At 43.7% G+C, this 23,755-nt stretch overlaps 2 protein-coding genes across 3 annotated transcripts in view; one reads left to right on the top strand and one right to left on the bottom strand.

Moving 5' to 3' along the window:
• Positions 1 to 1,362, top strand: part of CHAF1A (chromatin assembly factor 1 subunit A) — a 157,977-nt gene extending 156,615 nt beyond the window's left edge. Inside the window, 1 exon segment of the mRNA XM_069964527.1 lies at positions 1,112 to 1,362. Coding sequence (XP_069820628.1) covers positions 1,112 to 1,182 — 71 coding nt within the window. The 3' untranslated portion in view covers positions 1,183 to 1,362.
• Positions 1,363 to 18,140: 16,778 nt separating this feature from the next.
• Positions 18,141 to 23,755, bottom strand: part of HDGFL2 (HDGF like 2) — a 107,766-nt gene continuing 102,151 nt past the window's right edge. Inside the window, exon 16 of one of the 2 annotated variants that reach the window (XM_069962563.1) lies at positions 18,141 to 18,617. In XM_069962563.1, coding sequence (XP_069818664.1) covers positions 18,613 to 18,617 — 5 coding nt within the window. In that variant the 3' untranslated portion in view covers positions 18,141 to 18,612. The remainder of the gene's footprint in view (positions 18,618 to 23,755) is intronic. The other variant, XM_069962562.1, reaches the window with a different exon arrangement.

Here is a 23,755-nt window from a genome sequence, read left to right as displayed (position 1 = left end):
GGCACAGACTCCATTCACAGCACATATGCAAATAGCTGAAATATAGCAGCTAATAGGAACTCTAAGGTCTTGTCAGGCAATGTATCACACCGTCACATGTCCACTATTAGCCAATAGAAGATGCAATATATGGAAGGTCCTTAACGATTTTGTCTCACTGACATGAGTAAGATTGTCATGGTAACCAAGCAATGATCTTTACCATTATAAGTAGCAGAGTTCAGTCAGTAAAATAGCAGAGCTGAGGTACCCAAGCCGCTCTTAAAGGGACAGTACCCGTACGTCATATGTCCCCAAGATGGCGCTGACCCCGGCTCGGCACTCGTTTGTTTTCGGCCGAAAGCAAACGAGTGCCGATCTCATTGATCTTTGCTGTATAACTATACAGCAAAGATCTCAATGAGAGATCAGTGAATACATACTAGAAGTCCCCCAGGGGGGCTTCTAGTATATGTGTTAAAAAAAAAAAAAAAAATGTTATTATTAGTAAAAGACCTAATAAAAGTTTGAATCACCCCCCTTTTCCTATGTTTTAAATAAAAATAAATAAACATGTTTGCTATCGCCGTGTGCGTAATCGCCCGAACTATTAATCACATTACTGATCTCGCACGGTAAATGGCGTAAGCGCAAAAAAATCCCAAAGTGCAAAATTGTGCATTTTTGGTCTCCTCAAATCCAGAAAGGATGTAATAAAAAGCGATCAAAAAGTCGTATATGCGAAATCAAGGTACCGATAGAAAGTAAACATCATGGCGCAAAAAATGACACCTGACACAGCCCCAGCCCCATAGACCAAAGGATAAAAGCGCTATAAGCATGGGAATAGAGCGATTTTAAGGAAGGTATATTTAACAATGGTTTGAATTTTTTACAAGCCATAAGATAATATAAAAGTTATACATGTTACAAATCGTTGTAATCGTAAGGACTTGAGGAACATGCACAACAAGTCAGTTTCTGACATCTCTCTGAAGTAAGGGGGGGCTGTATGCTATGCTAAGCCACACTATTGCTCTGTGTATCGGTGCAGACATATTCACAACTGCCTATGGCTGTATCCATGTTTTAGCCACTGTATTTTCACTAACTTTCATATTTTTTCCCTCAGATAAAAATGCTTCAAGATCCCCATGCAGAATGGAGATAACTCTGAAAGAAGAAGCAGCTCATGCTACGTAACAAGCTTGAATATTCCAATGTAAATATCTTGCTATATACATAGGTTAACATATCTATAAACAATTTTTAAACCTTTCTTTAAAAAAAAAAAGTAAATAAAAAAAATCATACAGCTGTGATAGAATAACTACAGCGGATAATTCATCAAGAACTCTTAATAGTAATGTATTTTGTCTCTAATAAAAGCAGAATTTAAAGTGTACAACGATAATTTCTTTTTTTCACTTTTAAAACATTTACTTTTAAAGGACAACTCCAGGGCAGAGTATTTTTAAATGTATTACATAAGGAGGGTTAGACAAATTCCTAATGTACACTAATTATTGGAAATGCGCATATAGTGCTATTTCCCTCAATTTAGTAGTCAGGCAGGCAAGCTTAAATTTTTCTAAAAAAAAATGTCACGCAGGGGTGCAGCAGGAGGTGCAGTATATGTAGAAATAACATAATTTTTTACATGTAGTTTCTACATATACTTATTAACGAGTCTCAAAACACGTAAATACAGTCGTATCTCTGTTCTCGAACGTAATCTGTTCAGAGAACAAACATTGTAAATCTCATTAATTGTTTTTTGCACTCCATGGGCCCATAGAGCATAAAAACTAGCAGTAAGTAGCGGTGCATCTTCCACCATTACTTAGGCTGCGTTCACACGTTCCGTGTTCCAAACGGAACACGGTCGTGTAATGCCTGTAACGGACTCCCCCCTAGCCCCCCCCCCCTCCCGCCCGGTAGCATCTGTGATAAGATGCTGGGAGTGAGGAAACTATACAGATATGTTCTGCGCTGTAATGACAGAGCCGCTCGGCTGATTCATTACAGCACGGCGCATATCTATACAGTCACCCCCCCCCCCCCCCCCCAGCTTTTTATCACAGATACTGCCCAGGCATTGGGAGAAGTCCATTACAGACATTTCATGTGTGAAATGCAGCCTTACTGCAAAGAGCGGCGGTCCCCGCCATTATGACAGGAATCCTTGCTCTGTGTTCCCGGCAACAGAGCGAGAGGCAGGAGTGGAGATAGGTGATTGCGGAGATGGGTGATGATTTGTGGTGGAGAGCTGAACGGTGTGGGGCCAGCAATGCAGGAGATAAGTCAATATGCTGGGAATCCCCCTTCTTTACAGGGTGTTTCCCAGAGAGAGGCAGAAGCGGGTGGCTGTTTAAACTTGCAGCCCTGCTTCTCTCAGCTGCAGGGAACACCATGTAAAGAATCAGGGATTCCCAACCTAGTGAGCAAATATTCTACTCCCATACAGGAAGAACGATGAAGGGATTTAATGAATTCAAATATCGGACCTGCAATTGAAGTTTAAAAAAAAGGGATGTGGGGGAAACTTTACATTACAAAAGCTGATAGGATTATTTTGAAAAAGTTGATATGTCTGTGCCTATTCGGGGCCGCACCCATATGGTCACAAGATCAGTATCTGAGCGGTATAAGAATTCTGTTCAATTCATTGATTTGAGGACTCTGGAGGTTTCGGATGGAGCTTGAAGATCTGAGTGCCCCAAAAAGGAAAGGGGGATTTGGAGTACCGGAGGTGAAAATATAGTTTCTGTCCTTCCAGATATATCGGTTCACCCAATGGAAGAATAGTACATTTTTTGAGTTGGTTGAAAACCCTCAATTTAATATTCCCCAGGAAGCATGGTTGCAATTAAATAGGTAAAGTAATATTCTTTGCAAGATGGTTGGTAACAAGGGCACCCATTTTGTTAATTCTGGTTTCCTCATTGATAGAATTAGAGGGCAATTAATTAAAAGATCATATCCACAGTGTATAATTATTTGCAGAGCAAATAACATTTTTAAGAGCAGAGGGAAATGGGAGGATGAATTAGGCAGTAATTGAAGTTTACATTGTGGAATAAGAAGGTTGTGTAAAGAAAATTTTTTTTTTTTTTTTCTTAGCAACAAGGGAAGGGGGTTAGGGGACGAGTTGGGGTAAAATTTTGTATTGTAAACTTTTAAAGATTTGTAAAGGATATTGTATATATAATGGAATTTTATGTACAGTGGTGCCTTGTATTATGAGCATAATTCGTTCCGGGACGGCGCTTGTAATCCAAATCCACTCTTAAACCAAAGCACATTTTCCCATAAGAAATCACTGATATGCAGACAATTGGTTCCACAACCCAAAAATAATGATTTATTATTCTGAATAACATGTAGAACAGATAAAACAATCATTCAGAAACTGCAGAATGTGATATTATAAGTTACTGTACAGTAATGCAGCGCACACCGCTCGGCTGGGCAGCGCACACCGCTCGGCTGGGCAGCGCACACCGCTCGGCTGGGCAGCATTGCATGATGGGAGATGTAGTTTTCTGGCTGGAGCCATGTTGGATATAGTTCGGCTTTCTACAAAGCTTGTAACTCAGGAACGGAAGCAGCTAGAAAGACGGGAGACGGCTCAAAATTCCCAGGGGGACTTGGTTAGTAAGACTAGCTAGGTTTGGGAGCATTTTATTTTTTTAGCTCTTGGGGGGAATACCCCTTTAAGTGATGATCTCAGGGCCACCAGAGCCTCAGCACAGATGATCCCACTGTTTTAGGACACTTGTTCAGGCCTTTGGTTTTTTTTAATCCCTGTCTGCAATCAGCAAACGGGAAATAGTGTGAACAGAGGTTTGAATCTGTGGATGTTTTCACCCCCTCTTCCTATCTCAATAATTTTCCCACAGCCACCAGCTCCTCGGCAGACAATCCAACTTTTTAGGACACTTTTCAGGCCATTCTATCCCTTCCTGAATCGGCAACCTTTTGGCAACAGAGGTTTTATTCTGTGGCTATTTTTCAAGCCCTCCTCATTTCCCATTGACATTCTGAGCTACCAGCTCCTAAGCATGACCCTACTGTTAGGCTGCAAAATATTACTGTCATTTTTACAGTACACCTAGCTCTCCCTGTCTGCAGCAACCTTTCCCTACACTAACCTGCGGCAAGAGGTGTGACAGGCGTTATTATACACCAGGGTCACATGTCTTGTCTGACCAATCCTAGTCATGCCACTGCTGGGAATGGCTGGGTTTGCCAGGGCAACTGTGACGTCTACAAGCCTCCTGATTGGCTGTTTAGCCATCAGCTCAGCAGCCTTTCAACAAACTTTAAAAACGAACAGATGCATGCACAAACACCTACTTTCTTGCACAAACTCTAACTTGGCAGTTTGGCACACTTCAAAGTGCCGCAGCCCAATGAGCAGAATACAGATAGTCCCTATCTGGGTAAAAGAAGCAGAAAGTCAAAGCATAATACTTGTGCTAAATGCCAGCAGCCATTGCCACAAATTAGCTAATGGGAACTGCTGTGTCCAGAAACAGTGCAGGGATATATAGTGTAGACATGTGACCTCTGATCTAGATGACCTCCCTCTCCTCTCATCCTTCCAACACCTTAATAATGATGAAACTCAGTCAGTGAAAGCACCAGACTGCAGCCTCAGAAGCTGGACCTAGCCTGCAACAGTCACATAAGGAAGAGGACACCTGGTGAGAAGAGGGTCCGGAGCCCCTGTAGTAAGAATGCAGGCTCCTAATCAGGTCACTGGGAGAAGTTTCCCATGAGACTGGTTACAGCTTTTACCAGCACATAGGGAGAAGCGGCAGCGAGATGAAAGGCAGCAGGCTGATCAGCAGATTGCAGAGATAACAAGGTGAATCTCCTGTACTGTAAATTCGCTCTAATGATGGCACAAAATGACCAGGCCAATTTTCATTTTTGCATTTTCATTTTTGCCTTCTAAGAGCTATAGCACTTAAATTTTTTCAATCTACAGTGCCATTTAAGGAACAAGTATACTTTTGTAATGCCGGCTTTCAATATACCATAATAATTTTGGAAGTATGCCATACATTTTATTTATAGGGTGAAATGTTCCTGTGTCTGTGTAATCCCCTTTATGGTACAACAGACAAGTTACCTTTATACAGTCCAAATACAATTTTTATGTTTTCCAATTATTTACATTTTTTTTGATGAAATAATTATGATTTGCCCTATTGTGACTATTATGATTTCATTTTTTCCTCTATGGGGTTGTATGTGATGTAATTATTTGCACCATGATTTTATTTTTTTTAGATCCAAGTAGGGCTGGGCGATATGGGCAAAAAATAAAATCTCGATTTTTTAAAAAATTTTTGACGATTCTCGATTTAAATCTCGATTTTTTTTTTCCTTTTTTGCTAAATAAACAGAACATTTTCTCCCTGCAGCATCAGATACTATTTTAATATTTTAGACAACAACTGTATTGATTTCCAGTGTAACAGAGGCCCCATATAGTATAGGAAATCATGTTTGTGCCTCCATCTACGTAGGGTGTAGTAGTGGAGGTATTGTGGATAGGGGGTGTAGGAGTGGAGGTATAGTGGATAAGGGGTGTAGTAGTACAGGTATAGATGAGGGGTGACTGGGGTAAAACTGAAGGGGACTGGGGTGACACTAAAGGGGACTGGGGTGACACTAAAGGGGACTGGGGGACACTAAAGGGGACTGGGGTGACACTGGGGGACACTAAAGGGGACTGGGGGACACTAAAGGGGACTGGGGTGACCCTGGGGGACTGGAGGGACAATGGGGGACACTAAAGGGGACTGGGGGACACTAAAGGGGACGGGGGTGACCCTGGGGGACTGGAGGGACAATGGGGGACACTAAAGGGGACTGGGGTGACCCTGGGGGACTGGAGGGACAATGGGGGACACTAAAGGGGACTGGGGGACACTAAAGGGGACTGGGGTGACACTAAAGGGGACTGGGGTGACACTAAAGGGGACTGGGGTGACACTGGGGGACACTAAAGGGGACTGGCGTGACACTAAAGGGGACTGGGGTGACACTAAAGGGGACTGGGGTGACACTAAAGGGGACTGGGGTGACACTAAAGGGGACTGGGGTGACACTGGGGGACTGGAGGGACAATGGGGGACACTAAAGGGGACTGGGGGGGACACTGAGGGGACAGGGGGGGACACTGAGGGGACTGGGGGGGACACTGAGGGAACACTGAGCGGATTGGGGGGGGACACTGAGGGAACAATGAGGGGACTGAGGGGGACACACTGAAGGGGACTGGGGGGGGACACTGAAGGGGACTGGGGGTTGACACACTGAAGGGGACGGGGGGGGGACACTGAGGGAACAATGAGGGGACGGGGGGGACACTGAAGGGGACTGGGGGGGGACACTGAAGGGGACTGGGGGGGGGGGCACTGAAGGGGACTGGGGGGGGGGCACTGAAGGGGACTGGGGGGGGGGGACACTGAGGGAACAATGAGGGGACGGGGGGGACACTGAAGGGGACTGGGGGGGGGGGGGACACTGAGGGAACAATGAGGGGATTGGGGGGACACTGAGGGGACTGGGGGGTGACTGGTGCAGCTGGAGGTGATTGGAGCAGGAGGGCACATACATCTCCTCCTCCTCTCACCTCCACACACACGCTCCCCTCCCGGCCAGATATGGAGGTCCCGGGTCTGTGGAGGAGGAGGCCGCAGGGACTACAGTAGGTGGTGATCGCATAGCTGCGGGTCACGGAGCTATACAGCGGGAACGGGGGTCTGCAGCGAGCCCCCCGATCCCGCTGTATAGCTCCAGGACGAGCAGCGCCGCGATCACCACCTACTGTAGTCCCTGCGGCCTCCTCCTCCACAGACCCGGGACCTCCATATCTGGCCGGGAGGGGAGTGGGACGCTCAGTGGAGGGGGCGGGGGCAGATCAGCGGCGGCGCTGTCAGTGGCTGGAGGCCGCCGGCACTGCACCGCCCCTCTCCAGCCTGGCCACCCAGCATCTTCTCCCCGCTCACCCACACCGCCCCTCTACGGCTCTCCCGCCGGCCTGCACCGCAACCCCCCTTCTCTCAGCTCCTCCCCGGCACCGCAGCCCGAAATGATTTTTTGTGAAAATCGAATTTACGATTTTCACAAAAAATCAAATCGATTTCAACGTTCTGGACGATTAATCGAATTAATTCGATTAATCGCCCATCCCTAGATCCAAGGTATTTACTAATGTGTGTGTGTGTGTGTGTGTGTGTGTGTGTGTGTATATATATATATATACATATATATATATATATATAACATACATACATACATACATACATACATACATACATACATACATACATACACTCACCGGCCACTTTATTAGGTACACCATGCTAGTAACGGGTTGGACCCCCTTTTGCTTCAGAACTGCCTCAATTCTTCGTGGCATAGATTCAACAAGGTGCTGGAAGCATTCCTCAGAGATTTTGGTCCATATTGACATGATGGCATCACACAGTTGCCGCAGATTTGTCGGCTGCACATCCATGATGCGAATCTCCCGTTCCACCACATCCCAAAGATGCTCTATTGGATTGAGATCTGGTGACTGTGGAGGCCATTTGAGTACAGTGAACTCATTGTCATGTTTAAGAAACCAGTCTGAGATGATTCTAGCTTTATGACATGGTGCATTATCCTGCTGAAAGTAGCCATCAGATGTTGGGTACATTGTGGTCATAAAGGGATGGACATGGTCAGCAACACTACTCAGGTAGGCTGTGGCATTGCAACAATGCTCAATTGGTACCAAGGGGCCCAAAGAGTGCCAAGAAAATATTCCCCACACCATGACACCACCACCACCAGCCTGAACTGTTGATACAAGGCAGGATGGATCCATGCTTTCATGTTGATGCCAAATTCTGACCCTACCATCCGAATGTCGCAGCAGAAATCGAGACTCATCAGACCAGGCAACGTTTTTCCAATCTTCTACTGTCCAATTTCGATGAGCTTGTGCAAATTGTAGCCTCAGTTTCCTATTCTTAGCTGAAAGGAGTGGGACCCGGTGTGGTCTTCTGCTGCTGTAGCCCATCTGCCTCAAAGTTCGATGTACTGTGCGTTCAGAGATGCTCTTCTGCCTACCTTGGCTGCAACGGTTGGCTATTTGAGTCACTGTTGCCTTTCTATCAGCTCGAACCAGTCTGCCCATTCTCCTCTGACCTCTGGCATCAACAAGGCATTTCCGCCCACAGAACTGCCGCACACTTTTTCGGACCATTCTCTGTAAACCCTAGAGATGGTTGTGCGTGAAAATCCCAGTAGATCAGCAGTTTCTGAAATACTCAGACCAGCCCTTCTGGCACCAACAACCATGCCACGTTCAAAGGCACTCAGATCACCTTTCTTCCCCATACTGATGCTCGGTTTGAACTGCAGGAGATTGTCTTGACCATGTCTACATGCCTAAATGCACTGAGTTGCCGCCATGTGATTGGCTGATTAGAAATTAAGTGGTAACCTGCAGTTGGACAGGTGTACCTAATAAAGTGGCCGGTGAGTGTGTATATGTATATATATATGTGTGTATGTATGTATGTATGTATGTATGTGTATGTATATATATATATATTCATATTCATTCTCTCTAATGTGTGTGTGTAAAAACAAAAAAGCAAGGCCCAAACAGTCAGACACTAAAAAAAAGCCCCACAGCAAAGAGAGGCGGGGATGAATTGCCACACCTCTGCCCCATCACATCTAGTGGGCATGGGATGTTGCGATGTCACAGCGCACCCACATTCGTCACCTCTGGCACGTAGCTATTATACGCAGCGAAGAGCAGGAGAGTGCCTTTAAAAGGCAATCAGCCAAAGTACAATGTGTCACTTTTTTTTTCTTTTTATTATTTTTGTATAATATCTTTAAAATAGTTAGACTTTGATTTCTGTTTTAATGTTTTGTAAAATTAACAATAATGTGCTGCTCTGGGGGCTGCCATTTGCAATAGCATTTCTGTATGTCTCCCTGCACGACGCATACACAGTTGCTTTATGGCAGCCCTCAGTACATAGTTGTCAATGGACTGCTCCAGTCCCGTCTGCTACAATGTAGCTGAGAGCTGACATGCGTAGCTCACACACAGAGGGAGCTGAAGAGGAAGCCATATGCCATACTTGTGGAGCCCCCAGAGAAGGTGCACTGTGCCCATCACTGACCTCCTCCTGCTCGGGCTATGACTGATATGCAGCCGGGACTCAGCTCTGTTCGGGAGGAGGGGGAGGGGACGCACAAAGGTACAGTGCTTCATGCTGGGACAGGGGGAGCCAGGCCTGAGGAGATAGTGAGTGGAGGAGGCAGAGAAGTCTCACACTGACCAGAGTAATAAAGATAAAAGCAGTCACTGTTAACCCCTTCATTTCCAATGGCAGGACACTGCCTGGCATTACATTTACAGATGCAGTGTAGTGGCCATAGGCAAACATGATAGAGATGGGTTTTATATATGACCCGCCAAAGATTTTCATTTCAACTCCCAGACCATTAGCAGCAGCTGAGGTATGTGGTAAGATGTTCTGCAGCAGCTGAGGTGTAGTATGGTGGTTCTGCAGCAGCTGAGGTGTGTAGTAAGGGACTCTACAGTAGCTGAGGTATCTGTGTGAATGTGCATGTAGGAGCTGTCTGTGAGTGTGCATGTAGGATCTCCCTGCAGACAGTGTGTACATCAGGGAGGAGCAAATTAATGGTAGTGAAGTGCTTTGAACAGCCATTGGCTTGTCAGCTGGCTGCATTTGAGCTCTGCTCTGGATGTCTGGAAAAGTGGGATACACTTCTTTGCTGAAGTTTGCAGGACTGTATCCAGATTTTCTATATATCTGGAGCAGAGCTGAGATGTATTATGAAGTTGGCTGGGGACACGTTTGTTGTATCTGCACTCAGGGCCGGACTGGAACTTAAAATCAGCCCTGGCACTCAAACCTCAGCAGCCCACATAACATATATCCCCCCCCCCCCCCCCCCCCCGATATATCATAGATAGCAGTGTTCTAAACATGCTGTAGCGAATTCTGCTCACTACTTCATTAAATATATGAACCCTACCATCAACACATAAAAAAACAACATAATCTGCTGTGGATTTGTTGTTGCATATTTATGTATTTCAGCAGCATCAATGGATTACTAGTGTCAGTGCACTTAAAGGGAATCTATGAGGTCCATACCAGGTACAGAGCTGTAGATCCCAGCAGAAAGGTGCAGGGGAGATATAAGCGACAGCGACAAGTCCAGTGTAAACATTTATAATTGTCCTCTCTGAGCCTCCACATAGTATAGGCAGGGCCGCCAACAGGGATTTTGGAGCCCCATACAGCCAAAGTGTTTTTGGCCCCCTTAACAAAAGGGCCAATGGCCCACTCACACCTTGGACATGACCCTATTATTAAAACATACTGTTAATTAATACCTGATAAAAGTATAAGTTTAACATGAAGATGAATGTGACACTATTAAAAATACACTCAAGGTCACCAGTATATGAAGTGTATGGATATGGCGGCTTACACAGCCTCTGCCTATACTGTAGTAGCTGCAGACTACTATCAACAGAATACTGATGACCAAGTGATATCTTAAAAGCTGCATAGCCCCTCAACTAGTTTCACTTGCAAAGAGCGTCATCAGAAGGATGTAATGTGCCCTTCTCCTGATGACACTCCTTGCGAAGGGGTTATCCAGAATTAGATAAAACATGTCTGCTTTCTCCCAAAAACAGCACGGCAATACCACATACAACCTGAGCCCGCTTTTTGGAAGAAAACAACTATGTTTTTCTAATCCTGGATAATCCTTTTAATTTTATAGTATTGATTATAATTAGAGATGAGTGAACCTGGCCGAGGTTTGGGTTCGGGTGCATTTGAATCCCGCTATCTTCTTGTTCCTTTAGGAAGGTAGAAATAGCACGAGTCCCGCTTGGAAAACAGGGATACAGCCTATGATCTAGGCTGTATTGCATTGCTGTTTTCCAGGTGTGACTCGTGCTATCTCTACCTCTGTGGAACAGGAATTCAAATGCCAATGGTTCAGGTTTGTATGAACCCGAACCTCGGCCAGGCTCACTCATCTCTATTTATGACCATAAAGTTACTACATGTGTGCACAAACAGCCATTTTAAGACCAAATTTAATTAATTGAACGCCATACACCATAAAGGACCATTAAGGACTTTTTGAGCAGCTACTGTATGACTCAAAAAAGTGTGTGTGAACATAGCCTGACAGACAAAAGTCCAAGAGTTCAATCTGGTGTATTAAAATTCACAACTCTATAACAGGTCCATGATGCACGACACCATTGTTACCAACAAATGCTCTATGTGATGGTAATGGCGTCTTGTATCAGGGATTTACTATAGAGTTGTGAATATTATTACACAGAAAGAAAGTGCTGCACTTTTGTATCTGGAATCCTACATACATTTAGTCACATTTAAAGGGAACCTGTCACCCCCCGTGCCGGGGTGACAGGCTCCCGACCCCCCGTTAGAGCCCCCTATACTTACCTAATCCCGCCGGGTCCCGCTTCTGGATTCGGTCGGGTCCCAGAGATCTCAGCCGCTGCAGCCCGGCGCGCGCGCGCTAACAGATGAGTCCAACGCTCATAGAGAATGACGGAGCGCTGGACTCTCCTGTCATTCTCTATGAGCGTTGGACTCATCTCTCAGCGCGCGCGCCGGGCTGCAGCGGCTGAGATCTCCGGGACCCGACCGAATCCAGAAGCGGGACCCGGCGGGATGAGGTAAGTATAGGGGTCTCTAACGGGGGGTCGGGAGCCTGTCACCCCGGTACGGGGGGTGACAGGTTCCCTTTAAAGTGAACCAATCAGCCCAATTGGGCTGATTTGATTCCCTGAACTGCTGTATACAGCTCCTGCAGCAGCCGCAGCACATACCGGCTGCAGCAGGAGCTGTATAACCGAAAAAAGGACTTTAATCCACGGGCGCGTGACAGGTAGTCATCTGGGCTGCTCCCTGCCTGTATCAAGGCACCGCTCTCTGTCTGTCAGTGCGCTCGTAGGGATGATTGACAGGCAGAGAGGCCAGTAAGGGACCTCTCTGCCTGTCATTCATCTCCTTGGAGCGCGCTGACAGGCAGTGGTGACTAGATCCGGGTGGGGAGCCGCCCAGATGACTACCTCCCCACCGGTGCCTGTCATGCACCCGGGGGATTAAAGTGCTTTTTCCGGGTATACAGCTCCTGCTGCAGCCGTGGCCGATATGTGCCACAGCTGCTGCAGGAGCTGTATACAGCAGTTCAGGGAACCATATCAGATTGTGCTGATTGGTTCCCTTTAAATACAGATTATTGCAGTGGTGTAAGTGCTGTAGGATGTGCTGCTCACCTGTATCCACACATCACGCATGCTATACATACATCATAAACACACAACACACACTGTGCATACATATATCATATATACACACACTGTGCATACATACATACGTACACATGTAGCCGGTATTAAACAGATTGTGCAAACCCTACAATTTGTGTATGGTCACGTGGCAGCACGATTTTTCTAATACAGGCAGAATACACTTTGGTAGCGCTGTATACTGCAGACTCCCTGGGCTGGCTGCACTACAACCAACCCATGGCATCCCTGTCACACAATGTACACTATACACTAGGACAGCATCTCCTTCATGCAAAAAATGTGTTTTCATATTCTACCACATTGCATATACAAAATATATATAATACTGTATGTGCAATATGTCAGAATAAAAAGACACAGTTTTTGCATGAAGTAGATGAACACATTCTGTACAAACATACATTATACTGCATGCCTACTGCACATATATGCATATATCATAAGTATAATACAGAGGCATGCATACACTATATACACACACACACTGTACATAACACATATATCATGTAAACACACATATATACTGTACATACATACATGCATATATCATAAACATGCTAAAGAGGCATGCATACACTATATATACACACACTTACAGTACATACATATATCATATACACACACATATTACATACATACATATATACACACACACATTATACATACAGAAATCCCTACACACACAATACACATACTGTGCACATTGCATACTTGATATACATATAGATATACACTATATATAACATATGCACTCACACTCAAAGAAAAGAAACAGTCACTTACTCTCCATCAATAAGCTCCTTACATGTCAGGATGTGACAGGTCCTCCCTCACAGCCAGCTGGTGCTCCCCTGCCTCTTCCTCCCTGCACCGACAGCAGAGCTCAGCAGGAAGGAGATGATGAAGTCCCTGTGTGGGGGCAGGGAGAGTTGGCTGCCGTCCTTACACAGGGGGAGAGAGCAGGCTTCGGCTGTAGCTTGGTGGGAAGAAAATTCTCACCAAGCAGTGCTGTTTGTTATTAGCAGCAAGAGGCCCCCTCTGAGTTACCCCTCAGTCCCCCTCCTGTGCTGCAGCGTCTTCTCCTCTGTCCCCCTTCTTTGCAGCGCGTCCAGGAAATGACGTCAGCTGCCATAGAGAAGTTTGTAGTAGACAGACATGCCTGTGCGGCACCTCCACAACACCTGGGTACTACTAAAGGAGCAGAGCGGCCCTTTGTTCTGGGGGGAGGGGGGGCGGAGGAATATGCCGGCCCATCCTAATCTGGCAGAGTATGAGTGAACAGCGCAGCGGCCAGCAGCGCTGTTCTCTCAACCACTGCAGGGGCCGATGGAAGTGTGCACGGGGACCAGCTGCCCCTCTGATTGGTAATCCTGGCAGCCCAGCGGGCATTCGCCCGCTCCGCCAGATTACCAATCCGGGCCTATCTGTACTTCTATACAGACAACAACAAAATGGCACTGCTCCTTTCGCCTCTTTTGTTCTGTGAAAAGACGGGGGAGGTGATGATGTCACAGCAGTTGAGCAGAGACTGCCTCTTTTTTCAGCACTGCTGTATTTCAGGTTACTTTTTATGAGTGGTTTCCTGCTGGAGCTCCCCCTGGTGGCCATCACTGGGAAATATGAAAAATTAGTTAATTTTTCATATTTCCTTACTTATATAAAATATATATAAAATATATAAAAAACACAAATTAACAAAACAAAAAAAATGCGATTCCAACACTTTCCACTTTTTTTTTATTTTTTCTTTGTGACACATTCCTTTTAACATGTCCTGTTGCACCAAATGATTATCAGCCAGAGTAGTCGTTAATTGGCCTAGTATGGCCAATAATTGTTTGGTGTAATAAGACCTTCAGGCTGCCTTCACACTGCCTTAAAGTTTTGGAAAAATGCCATATCATTTTATTTATTTTTGCAAAAAATGCAGCGGACAGATGTTAAATGAAAGTTCAGGATATGCCTTGCATACATGCCATTTTTTTTTGGGTGGCGTTCTGTGGCAGGTTTGTCAAAACACAGCATGCTGAGGGTGTGGTTTTTTTTTTTCTGCAAACTGTTGTTTTTCTCCCATAGACTTCAATAGAAGTCGTCTGCTTCACACACAAAAAATAAAAACAAAAACACTGTAGGCTATATATGCATTGCTTGTTTTAGTGGCCTTAAACTTTTTTGTGGAGAAAACACCACAGTCTGGTTGCCAGGGGGTAACGGAACCTTCTTTGGGTCAGACTGTGCTCAAATGGGGTAGGGAAGAAGTGACAGTCTGGTCCCCAGGGGGTTAAACTAAGCCTGTGTGTGAGTGTGAAGAGTTAAATTAGCCTCTGGTTGTCTTCCCATCATCTTTCCCTCAGCGGCTTAGCTGCGACAATGCTTCAGCCGCTGATTGGCTGACATGACGCTGCATAAGTGGTATGTTAGCCAATCAGCGGCTGCAGTGGTGCTCCGCTTAGCCCCTGTTTAGCTGATGCCATCTTTGAACAGCCAGAGCCTGGCACACTTCATTCCTCACCAGAGCTTGGCACACTGAGGTAGAAGATGTCGGTGGTGAGTATGAACACTCCCCCCTCCTTGCTGGAATGGGTCCAGTGTGAAATTAATCTCCCCATGCCATCTATCCTCACTTAACCCTTTGTGTGCTAGACTGTAAGCAGCATCTGCCAAGATACAGCATATGGTCAGGTGCAGGACCCCTGTCGAAATGATGCTTTTCAGATATCAGTATCCAGAGGACTGCTTTGGATTTGGTGGACACTACATTGATGACAAATTTTTTTATTTTTTTAAATAAAATGGTCAATGAGTGGTGTGTGTATGGTATTTTATTAATAAAAGACTTTTCCCAGTTGTGTTATATATATTTCTTTTTACAGGCTTAGTAGTGGAAGCTGTTTGATAGATGACATCCATGACGAAGGTGGGGCTTAGTGTTAGCCAGTATAACATGGCAAAGCCTAACCCCCCCCCCCCCCCCCCCCCCCCCCCCCAAAAAAAAAAAAATTATAAAAAATATATAAATAAAAAAATTACCACAGTACCAACTGCACCAGGCATACTGGGAAGAGGCAGGTACCAGTAGTCCCGGAGTGTCAAAATTGGTGCTTCTTTCCACCTTGGTAGGACTAGGCTGTTTTTTTTTTTTTTTTTTTTTTTTTTTTTTTTTTAAACCTGGCTGGTTATGTAAATAGGTGGAACTCAGTTTTTATTTATTTATTTTTTTTACATAAATTAAGAGTTTGCCTTTTTTTTTTTTTTTTTTTTTTTTTTAGTGGACCATTTACCCTGTAATGATATCCTACGTTTTACAATAAGATATATTTGGGGGGGACAAAATAAAACCAGCAAATTTCAGTTTTACATTTTTTAGTTTAGACTATTCCATACCTGGTGATACTAAATATGTTTATTATAAAAGCTGAACATTACAAAAGTTCAAATGGCCCCCATTTTCTATTTCTAAAAAAAAATATAATCAGCTCCTCAGACCCCTCCATACACTCATTCCCCTGCCTAGCCTTTTAAAATGGGTCAGTTGGGAAAGGGATTGAAGTGATACTTGTCACACCCTTTCCATACAAAGAGTTTTCAGCACCATTCTTAGGCATATATTCTGGACATTTCATGTCTTACCAAATAGAGGATTTCTTTGTGGTCTTGCCCCTCAAAAATGTATGTCATTGTTGGTGGACCGTGCCATAGAGGTGCGGCTCAACATCTGTGGAACCTCATATCTCCACCCACATATACACCATAAGTCCCCTCCATGACATCATTAGCATTTAGGCCTAGGGCAGCCCATTCCAATGGCCGCAGAGGGGGCATGGCATAAATATTGATGACATTACTGAGGGGTAGGGCCTACAGCACAGATGTGGGCAGAGATTTGGGGTGCCTTAGCCATAAAACCCTGCCCGTATAGAACTGTCCACCAACAATAACATACATTTTTGAGGGGAGAGATCACAAAACAATCCTTTATACAGTAAGATATGAAATGTTCTGAATATAAGCTTAAGAATGGTGGCAAGAACTCCATTTTAAGGGGTAAAGTTTCCGAAATGGCATCGTCTTGGGAATGTATATATATATATATATAAATATAAATTTTTAGGTTTGTTTTGGCACTTCATGTACTTTACAAACACAATATGGTGCCCAATAAGACACTAATAAAAAAAAATAAAAAAAAAAGCCCCAAAATCCACAGGATGGGTAGCTCTGAATTTTCTAAAGGGATGCTGCTAACATACAGGCCTTTGAAATTTGCTAAAATGCTAATCCATTTTTCCATTAATTTCTATTAAAAAAAGTTTAAAAAAGTGCATCAAAATGCATTTATTTTTGCGTGTAACTATGTTTTGGTGTACACTACAAAAAAAAAAAAAATCTGTGTTTCGATCCTTTTTTTCCCCTTTATAATGGAAGTCAATGGAAAAACAGATCAAAATGGATGCACACATTTTTTTTTTTTTTTTTTTTGCATAAAATAGATAAGGAGGGGGGGGGGGGGGGGCGAGAAACCCATAGTGTGAAACAAGCCTTAGACAATAGCAGCTCCCTGTGGAATGATTTCTTTAAACGTTCTCAGCGTATGTTTGGTAACATTTCACATTCATCTCAAGAGGACAGGGTCTGTCATCTATGTCCATGGAGCTGTAAGGAGTTGTCAATAAATGCTGTCAAAACAGCTCAGTCAAGATGGTAGATGAAAAATGGATGTCCACCTTTTGCTGATGCCAGGTCCTTGTTCATCATGATCCATTTAGGCCATATCTAAGCAGACATCTAGAACAGTGCTTCCCAACCTTTTCCATCTCGGGGCACCCCTACTAAATAATGTTCTACAAAATAAGAAAACGGTCATACAGTGACTCACAGGTAACATCTTCTTTGATCTGAGGAGTCACTTTCCCTTTTCCTCTCCATCCGCCATGATGATTTCTTCCAGCTACTTTTCATCTCTTCAGAACCTGCAAGACAAACAATTTAAGCTCCGCACATTTCTAGCAACTTCCTTTCCTTTCTCCCTCCTGTAGGCTCCCAAAGTAACTGTGCTGTTTGGTGTTATGTTCAGTAAAGTGAGTAGGAATGTGGGATGCCCCCTGTATGTAGGATTCCCTGCTGTGATAAACGAATAATGCCCCCAGAGGTGCCCCATGAGCTAATGGTGCCCCCATATACTAATAATGCCCCCAGAGGTGCCCCCCATGAACTAATAATGCCCCCTGCTCTGCCCCTTAAAAAACAACAAAACATCCTACTCACCTAATTCGCGCTGTGTGGCTGCAGGCAGCAGCTCTCCTCCTCTTCTGGCTCCATCTTGCGAGCCGCGGGGACGGGACTTCCGGCAGGCGTGATGACGTCACATCATCACGCCTGCCAGAGAGGTCACGTCCCGGCCTCCCATAGGCTGCTGGCATGAAGTGCCGGCAGCCTATGGGAGTGAATATAGGAGCAGGACGCTGACCCTTTCTGCTCCTATATTCTGCTTACTTTAATGTTCCGCCCGCTCACAGTGCGGGCGGAACATGAAAGTGATCCGTGCATCCCGAGAAGCTGCGCGACCGCAGCTTCTCAGGATGCTTAAAGAGACAGTGCACATTTCCCACCAAGATCTCGCGGCACCCCTGGCGGGTTCTCCCGACATACCAGTGTGCCGCGGCACCCCGGTTGGGAAACGCTGATCTAGAAGATGGTGGAGTATTTAAACACAAGTTATATTTAAAAGTGACCTACAAAAACAAGCAAACTTTATTTATGACACCGGAACACCTTTTACAGGAAAGGTGAAAAATCATGTACCTCTTCTTTAATAAATTCTTGCCTTTATAAAATGTAGAAGTATGCTTTACTGACAAGATACCATCATACATTACTAATGTATGTAGGAATATACATTTGATTAGCTATATTTATAATCAACAAAAGTTTACAGTAACACCTAAAAAATACTCATATACAGTACGTTATTTATAAAACCATTTATGTTCATATCAATTTTAGAAGCTCGGTGGCAAAAATATCTAAGCAAAAAATATCCAAGCAAAACCAAGCATTCAAATACAAGGTTCAAGATACAATGTCTGCAATTCATGGGTAGTTTACAACATTAACAAAGGAATTCATGTCGGTGTTCTGATCCTCAGCTTCTTGGAAACTCTGTAATCATTTAAAATTCAATGACTTAGTCTTCAAACATCTTAGTCTAAAAAAAAATTACAAGTACAAATAGTTGCAAAAATATGTAATTCTTATACATGGTTACAACACAAAAGGGAATTGTAATCCTAAATTACAAAATAAAAATAAATCTTCATTCAAAAGCTTATAAACAGCCAGGTCTCCTTCAGAGTAGTTGAAATCACGTTGCAGCAGTGCATGTGTCGGGCATGGCCTGAACAGTGCCCATATAGGATTTAAACTAATCAGGCAAAGAGGCTTGGGGGGGGGGGGGGGGGAAGGGGATATATCAGTGAATCTTGCTCGGTGATGCAGTGAAGGAGGGTGGACATCAGCAGTGTCACAGACACGCCTCTTAACACTATCCAGTATTCTTCACAGCAGTGACAAAACTGACAAGTAAGACAAGGTGGTCCATGTGCCTTACACTATTGATGATAAACAGCGGGTTTAGCAGAAATTCCACAGTCAGTTTCCATGTAAAAGGACTTTGAATCTGCATCTCTTCCCTTCAAAACAATGGCTAAAAATTCTTAAAAATGGCACCATGGAGGATAAGATCAAAGTATAAATGTAAATTAGCCCGTTTGGTGCACCTTCTTGTCTGCATGTCAGCTCATTCATAGACTCCTACTTATGCATATTCATATGCATACAGGTCTCCCCCCTCAGCCAAGATCTCACACTTGTACAGTAACAGCACCTCTATGGGCCGGGCTAGTGTTACTGCGCAAGATCTGGGGAGGGAGACATCACTACTTATGCATATACTAATATTCATAAGAAGGAGGCAATAAATAAGTGAAAGGTGGGCGGGGCACACCCCCAGTGCACCAAATTCAAGCACTATAATGAGTGCAATCCGTATTCTTTTTTTTATATATTTCTTCTGCGATTAATACAGTATGAACAGATTTGCAAACAGATTGCATTCAAACTGCGTTTTGAAGCCCTCAGCAGTAAGAGGTGTGCCAAGTATTTTTCATTTCGATCAAATTAAGAAATTTACGTTAAGGTTACAAACACACTTGGCGGGTCTGCAGCGAGTCTCCATGCTGCGTTTTTGCAGCGAGATTCGCTGCAGATCCCGGCCCTATACTTTTAATGGCAGACAAACACGCAGCAGGGATGTACATCCCTGCTGCGAGTTTGTTTGCAGCCCACCCCATTCACCCCCCGGCCGCGGGAGCTGATACTTCACCTGATCCCGGCTCCGGCGGTTCCCGATGTCTTCAGCAAGCCGAAGCAGGGACCAGGTGAAGTATATGCTCCAGCCAGCCGCCCGCAGCCCCAGCCGCCCGATCGCCCCCCGCAGCCCCGGCCGCAAATAGCTGATATGTAGCAGCCAATAAAACTCGCAGGTCTTGTCAGTCAATGCCTCACAACACCCACAAAGTCAAATGTCCACTATTGGCCAATAGAAGATGTAGAGCAGACATGTCAAATACAGGCCCTTCAGCTGTTTTAAAAGTAGCTTTGGCTGTTCAGGCATGATGGGACTTGTAGTTTTGCAACAGCTGGAGGGCCTGAGTTTGACATCCCTGATGTAGAGGATTGATTTTGTCTCACTGATATAAATACAGATTTCCACATGATTGTCATGGTAACCAAGCAATTTTCTTTACTATTGTAAGACTGCTGATGTCACTGTTAAGGAGTCTGTATCAAATTAGCTTTTAAAGGGCCGATCCTGAATTAGCTCTTAACCCTTAGAGGACCGGGCCAATTAAAATTTTTGCATTTTCATTTTTTCCTCCTTGTGCTTAAAAGGCCATAGCAGTTGCATTTTTCCACCTAGAAACCCACATGAGCATTTTTTTTTTTTGTGCCACTACTTTGCAATGACGGGCTGAATTTTTTCATAAAGTACACTGCAAAAGCAGAAAAAAATTAAATGTCTTGTGAAATTGAAAAAAAAAACACTTTTTAAATTTGTTTTTGTTTTGTTTTTACGCCGTTCACCCTGGGGTGGCTTTTAAAAAATTAAAACCATTGTTAAATATATGTTCCTTAAAATGGTTACCATGCTTATAGCGCTTTTATCCTTTAGTCTATGGTGCTATGTGAGGTGTAATTTTTTGCGCCATGTTGTGTCCTTTTTATCGGTACCGTGATTGCGCATATGCGACTTTTTGATCGCTTTTTATTACAATTTTTCTGGATTTGATGTGATGTGACCAAAAATGCACAATTTTGCACGTTGGGATTTTTTTGCGCTTACGCCATTTACCGTGCGAGATCGGGAATTGAATAAATTTATATTTTGGGCGATTACGCATGCGGCGATATAAAACATGTTTATTATTTATAACATGGGAAAAGGGGATGATTAAAACCTTTATTAGGGGAGTTTTTTTTTTTAAATTAATAATATCACTTTTTTTTACATTTGTACTAGAAGTCCCCCAGGGAGGCTTCTAGTATAAGTACACGGATCTGTCATTGAGATCTATGCAGTATAGTTATACTACATAGATCGATGAGATAGGCATTCTATTGCTTTCGGCTGCTGCAGCCGAAAGTAAGAGTGCCGAGCCGAGATCAGTGCCATTACAGCGCAGACCTCGGCCCAGGTCAAAAGCAGGGATCGCCCCTCCGCGATCGCGTCACAGGGGGGCTATCCACCCCGCTAGACACCAGGGAAGGGCTGCAGTAAGTGTTCAGATGCAGCTGTCAAAGTTGATAGCTGCATCTGAATACTTAATTAGCGGGCACGGCGATTGGACCGTGCCCGCTAATAGCCGCGGTCCTGGGCTACAAGCGGCACCCGGGACCGCGGCCCCGCTCTGAACTCCCCTAGCGTTGCCGGGACGTACAGGTACGCTCTGGGTCGTCTAGGGGTTAAAGGGCCAGGGCCACATCCGCTTTTAAAGGGGTTGTACCAAAATCGCTCTTAAAAAGAAGGGTATGAAGGGTTAAAGTTGCTCTTAAAGGGAAGTTATTGTGAAAAGGGGTGCTCTTTTCAAGCACTATGGGGAAGATTTATCAAATCGGTGTAAAGTAGAATTGTTTTAGTTGCCCCTAGAAACCAATCAGATTCCACCTTTCATTTTTCAAACAATCTGTGAGGAATGAAAGGTGGTATCTGAAAAATGAAAGGTGGAAGCTGATTGGTTGCTAGGGGCGACTGAGACAGTTCTACTTTACACCAATTAAAGAATCTGTGAGGAATGAAAGGTGGAATCTGATTGGTTGCTAGGGGTAACTGAGCCAGTTATACTTTACACCAGTTTAATAAATCCCTATGTGTTTCCCTGGAAATGCACATCTAGTTTACATATATCCTTTGCCTAAAGTACTAAACCGTGCCAAGGAGGATAATAAGATCATTGCTGGAATCTGCATCTCTTCCCCTGCAGGTGCATGTCAGCAGGTTCATATGTACGACTTGCTGATAACTACAGGAAAAGACATTAAAGGGAAACAAAAAAAAGTCATCTAATCTAACACAGAGTATATCTAATAATTTTTTTAAATAAAAATAGTGTCAGTTTAAACATACAAATACTTTGAGGAGACTTTCCTTGAAGTGCCACTGTAGTTTTAAACTTTTAAAATCTAAAATCAACAGATGTGAAATAACTATAAAATAAAGCAGGTTTGCAATTTACGTTCATTATTTTATCGTGCTTTAAAACCAAGAGACTGGAACTAGATTTCAAGTCTAACTTTAAGGCAGATTTTGTCTTGTGCTGGTTGAGGGGGGGGTCTTGTGCTGGTTCGGGGGAGTCTAAACGCAGGAAGTCCCGGCTCAATTTGTTATCATGCTTTGAAACAAAATAATGATAAATGTATATTGCAAACATGCTTTATTTCACATCTCCAGTTAATTTAGATTTTGAAAATTATAAGACAGTGAAACTTTAATCTCTTCCCGCTCTCCTAACGTATGAGTTTTGGAGGGTGAGGAGGTAGAAAAAAAACATAAAATCAAAATGTTTTTCTTTTTCCACTGACAAAGCAATATGAGGGCTTATTTTTTGCAGGCAAAGTTATACCTTTTACTGGTATAATAAAAATGCTAATTTGTGGGAAAAAATTTTATGGGAAAACTGGCATGCTATAGATGTATAGTACATGTCAGTACGAATACATTGATGCCAAGCTTGGGTAGCTTTTTTTTCCCCACCTACGGAGCTGTGGGAGGACAAATTTTCTGCAGATTTTTGTAGTTTTTGCTAATAATGCAGCTTTTTGATCAGTTTATATTGCACTGTCCTTTAATGTGATGTGACCAAATATGTTAAATTTTTGACTTTGACAATTCTGCATGCTGCAATTCCAAAGTACAAAATATGTTTAAATATTAGGAATAAGAAACTGTCTAACACAATACTTAATTCCTGCAAATAAAGATTATTTGAGGGTTTGTAATAAGATTATTTTCATTAGGATAGCATCTCTAACACAACACCAGCATGGTTTTATGAGGGATCATGACCAATCTGATTAGCTTCCATGAGATCATCAGTTAAAGACCGGACCTGGGTAAGGGTGTGGACTTCATGCATTTGGACTTCTCAAAAGGCATTTGATACTGTGATGCATAAAAGGTAGGTGTATAAAATGAGGATGTTGGGACTAGGGAAAAACATATGTTAATGGCTAAGTAACTGGCTGAGTATGTTCCAAAAATGACGGCTATGTTTTCTGATTGGGTCACAGTTACAGGTGGGGTACTGCAGGGCTCGGTATTGGGTTCTCTTTTCAATATGTTTATTATTGACCTTGTAGAGGGGCTACAGAATCGAATCTCCATTTTTGCAGAGGACACTAAACTGGGTAAAGTAATCACCTATCATATTACAGAGGGATTTGGCGAAGCTAGAGGCTTGGGCAGATAAATAGCAAATTAAGTTTTATGTGGATAAATAAGATTATGCACTTGAGTTTTTACACTTATTACTACAGCCCAAGTATAAACTCAACTTTAGTGATCAGTGCCAGGCAGCAGCTACCAAGGCTATTAAAATAATGGGATGCATGAAAAAAGGCATACATGCTAAAGAACATAGTTTTTGGACTAATGTGTACAGTTGACAGCTGAACTGCAGCGGGTGTAGAGGGGGGGCGACCAAGGTCACAAAGGGATTGAGTGGATGACAATACCAAGACTGTTATCAAACTTAGGGCTTTTTAGTTAAAAAAAAAACAACATCTTAG

The sequence above is a fragment of the Dendropsophus ebraccatus genome, chromosome 3 (assembly GCF_027789765.1).
Source record: "Dendropsophus ebraccatus isolate aDenEbr1 chromosome 3, aDenEbr1.pat, whole genome shotgun sequence".
NCBI lineage: Eukaryota > Metazoa > Chordata > Amphibia > Anura > Hylidae > Dendropsophus > Dendropsophus ebraccatus.
The sequence above is the reverse complement of the archived record's forward strand: the minus strand, read 5'-3'. Positions and strand labels throughout refer to the sequence as shown.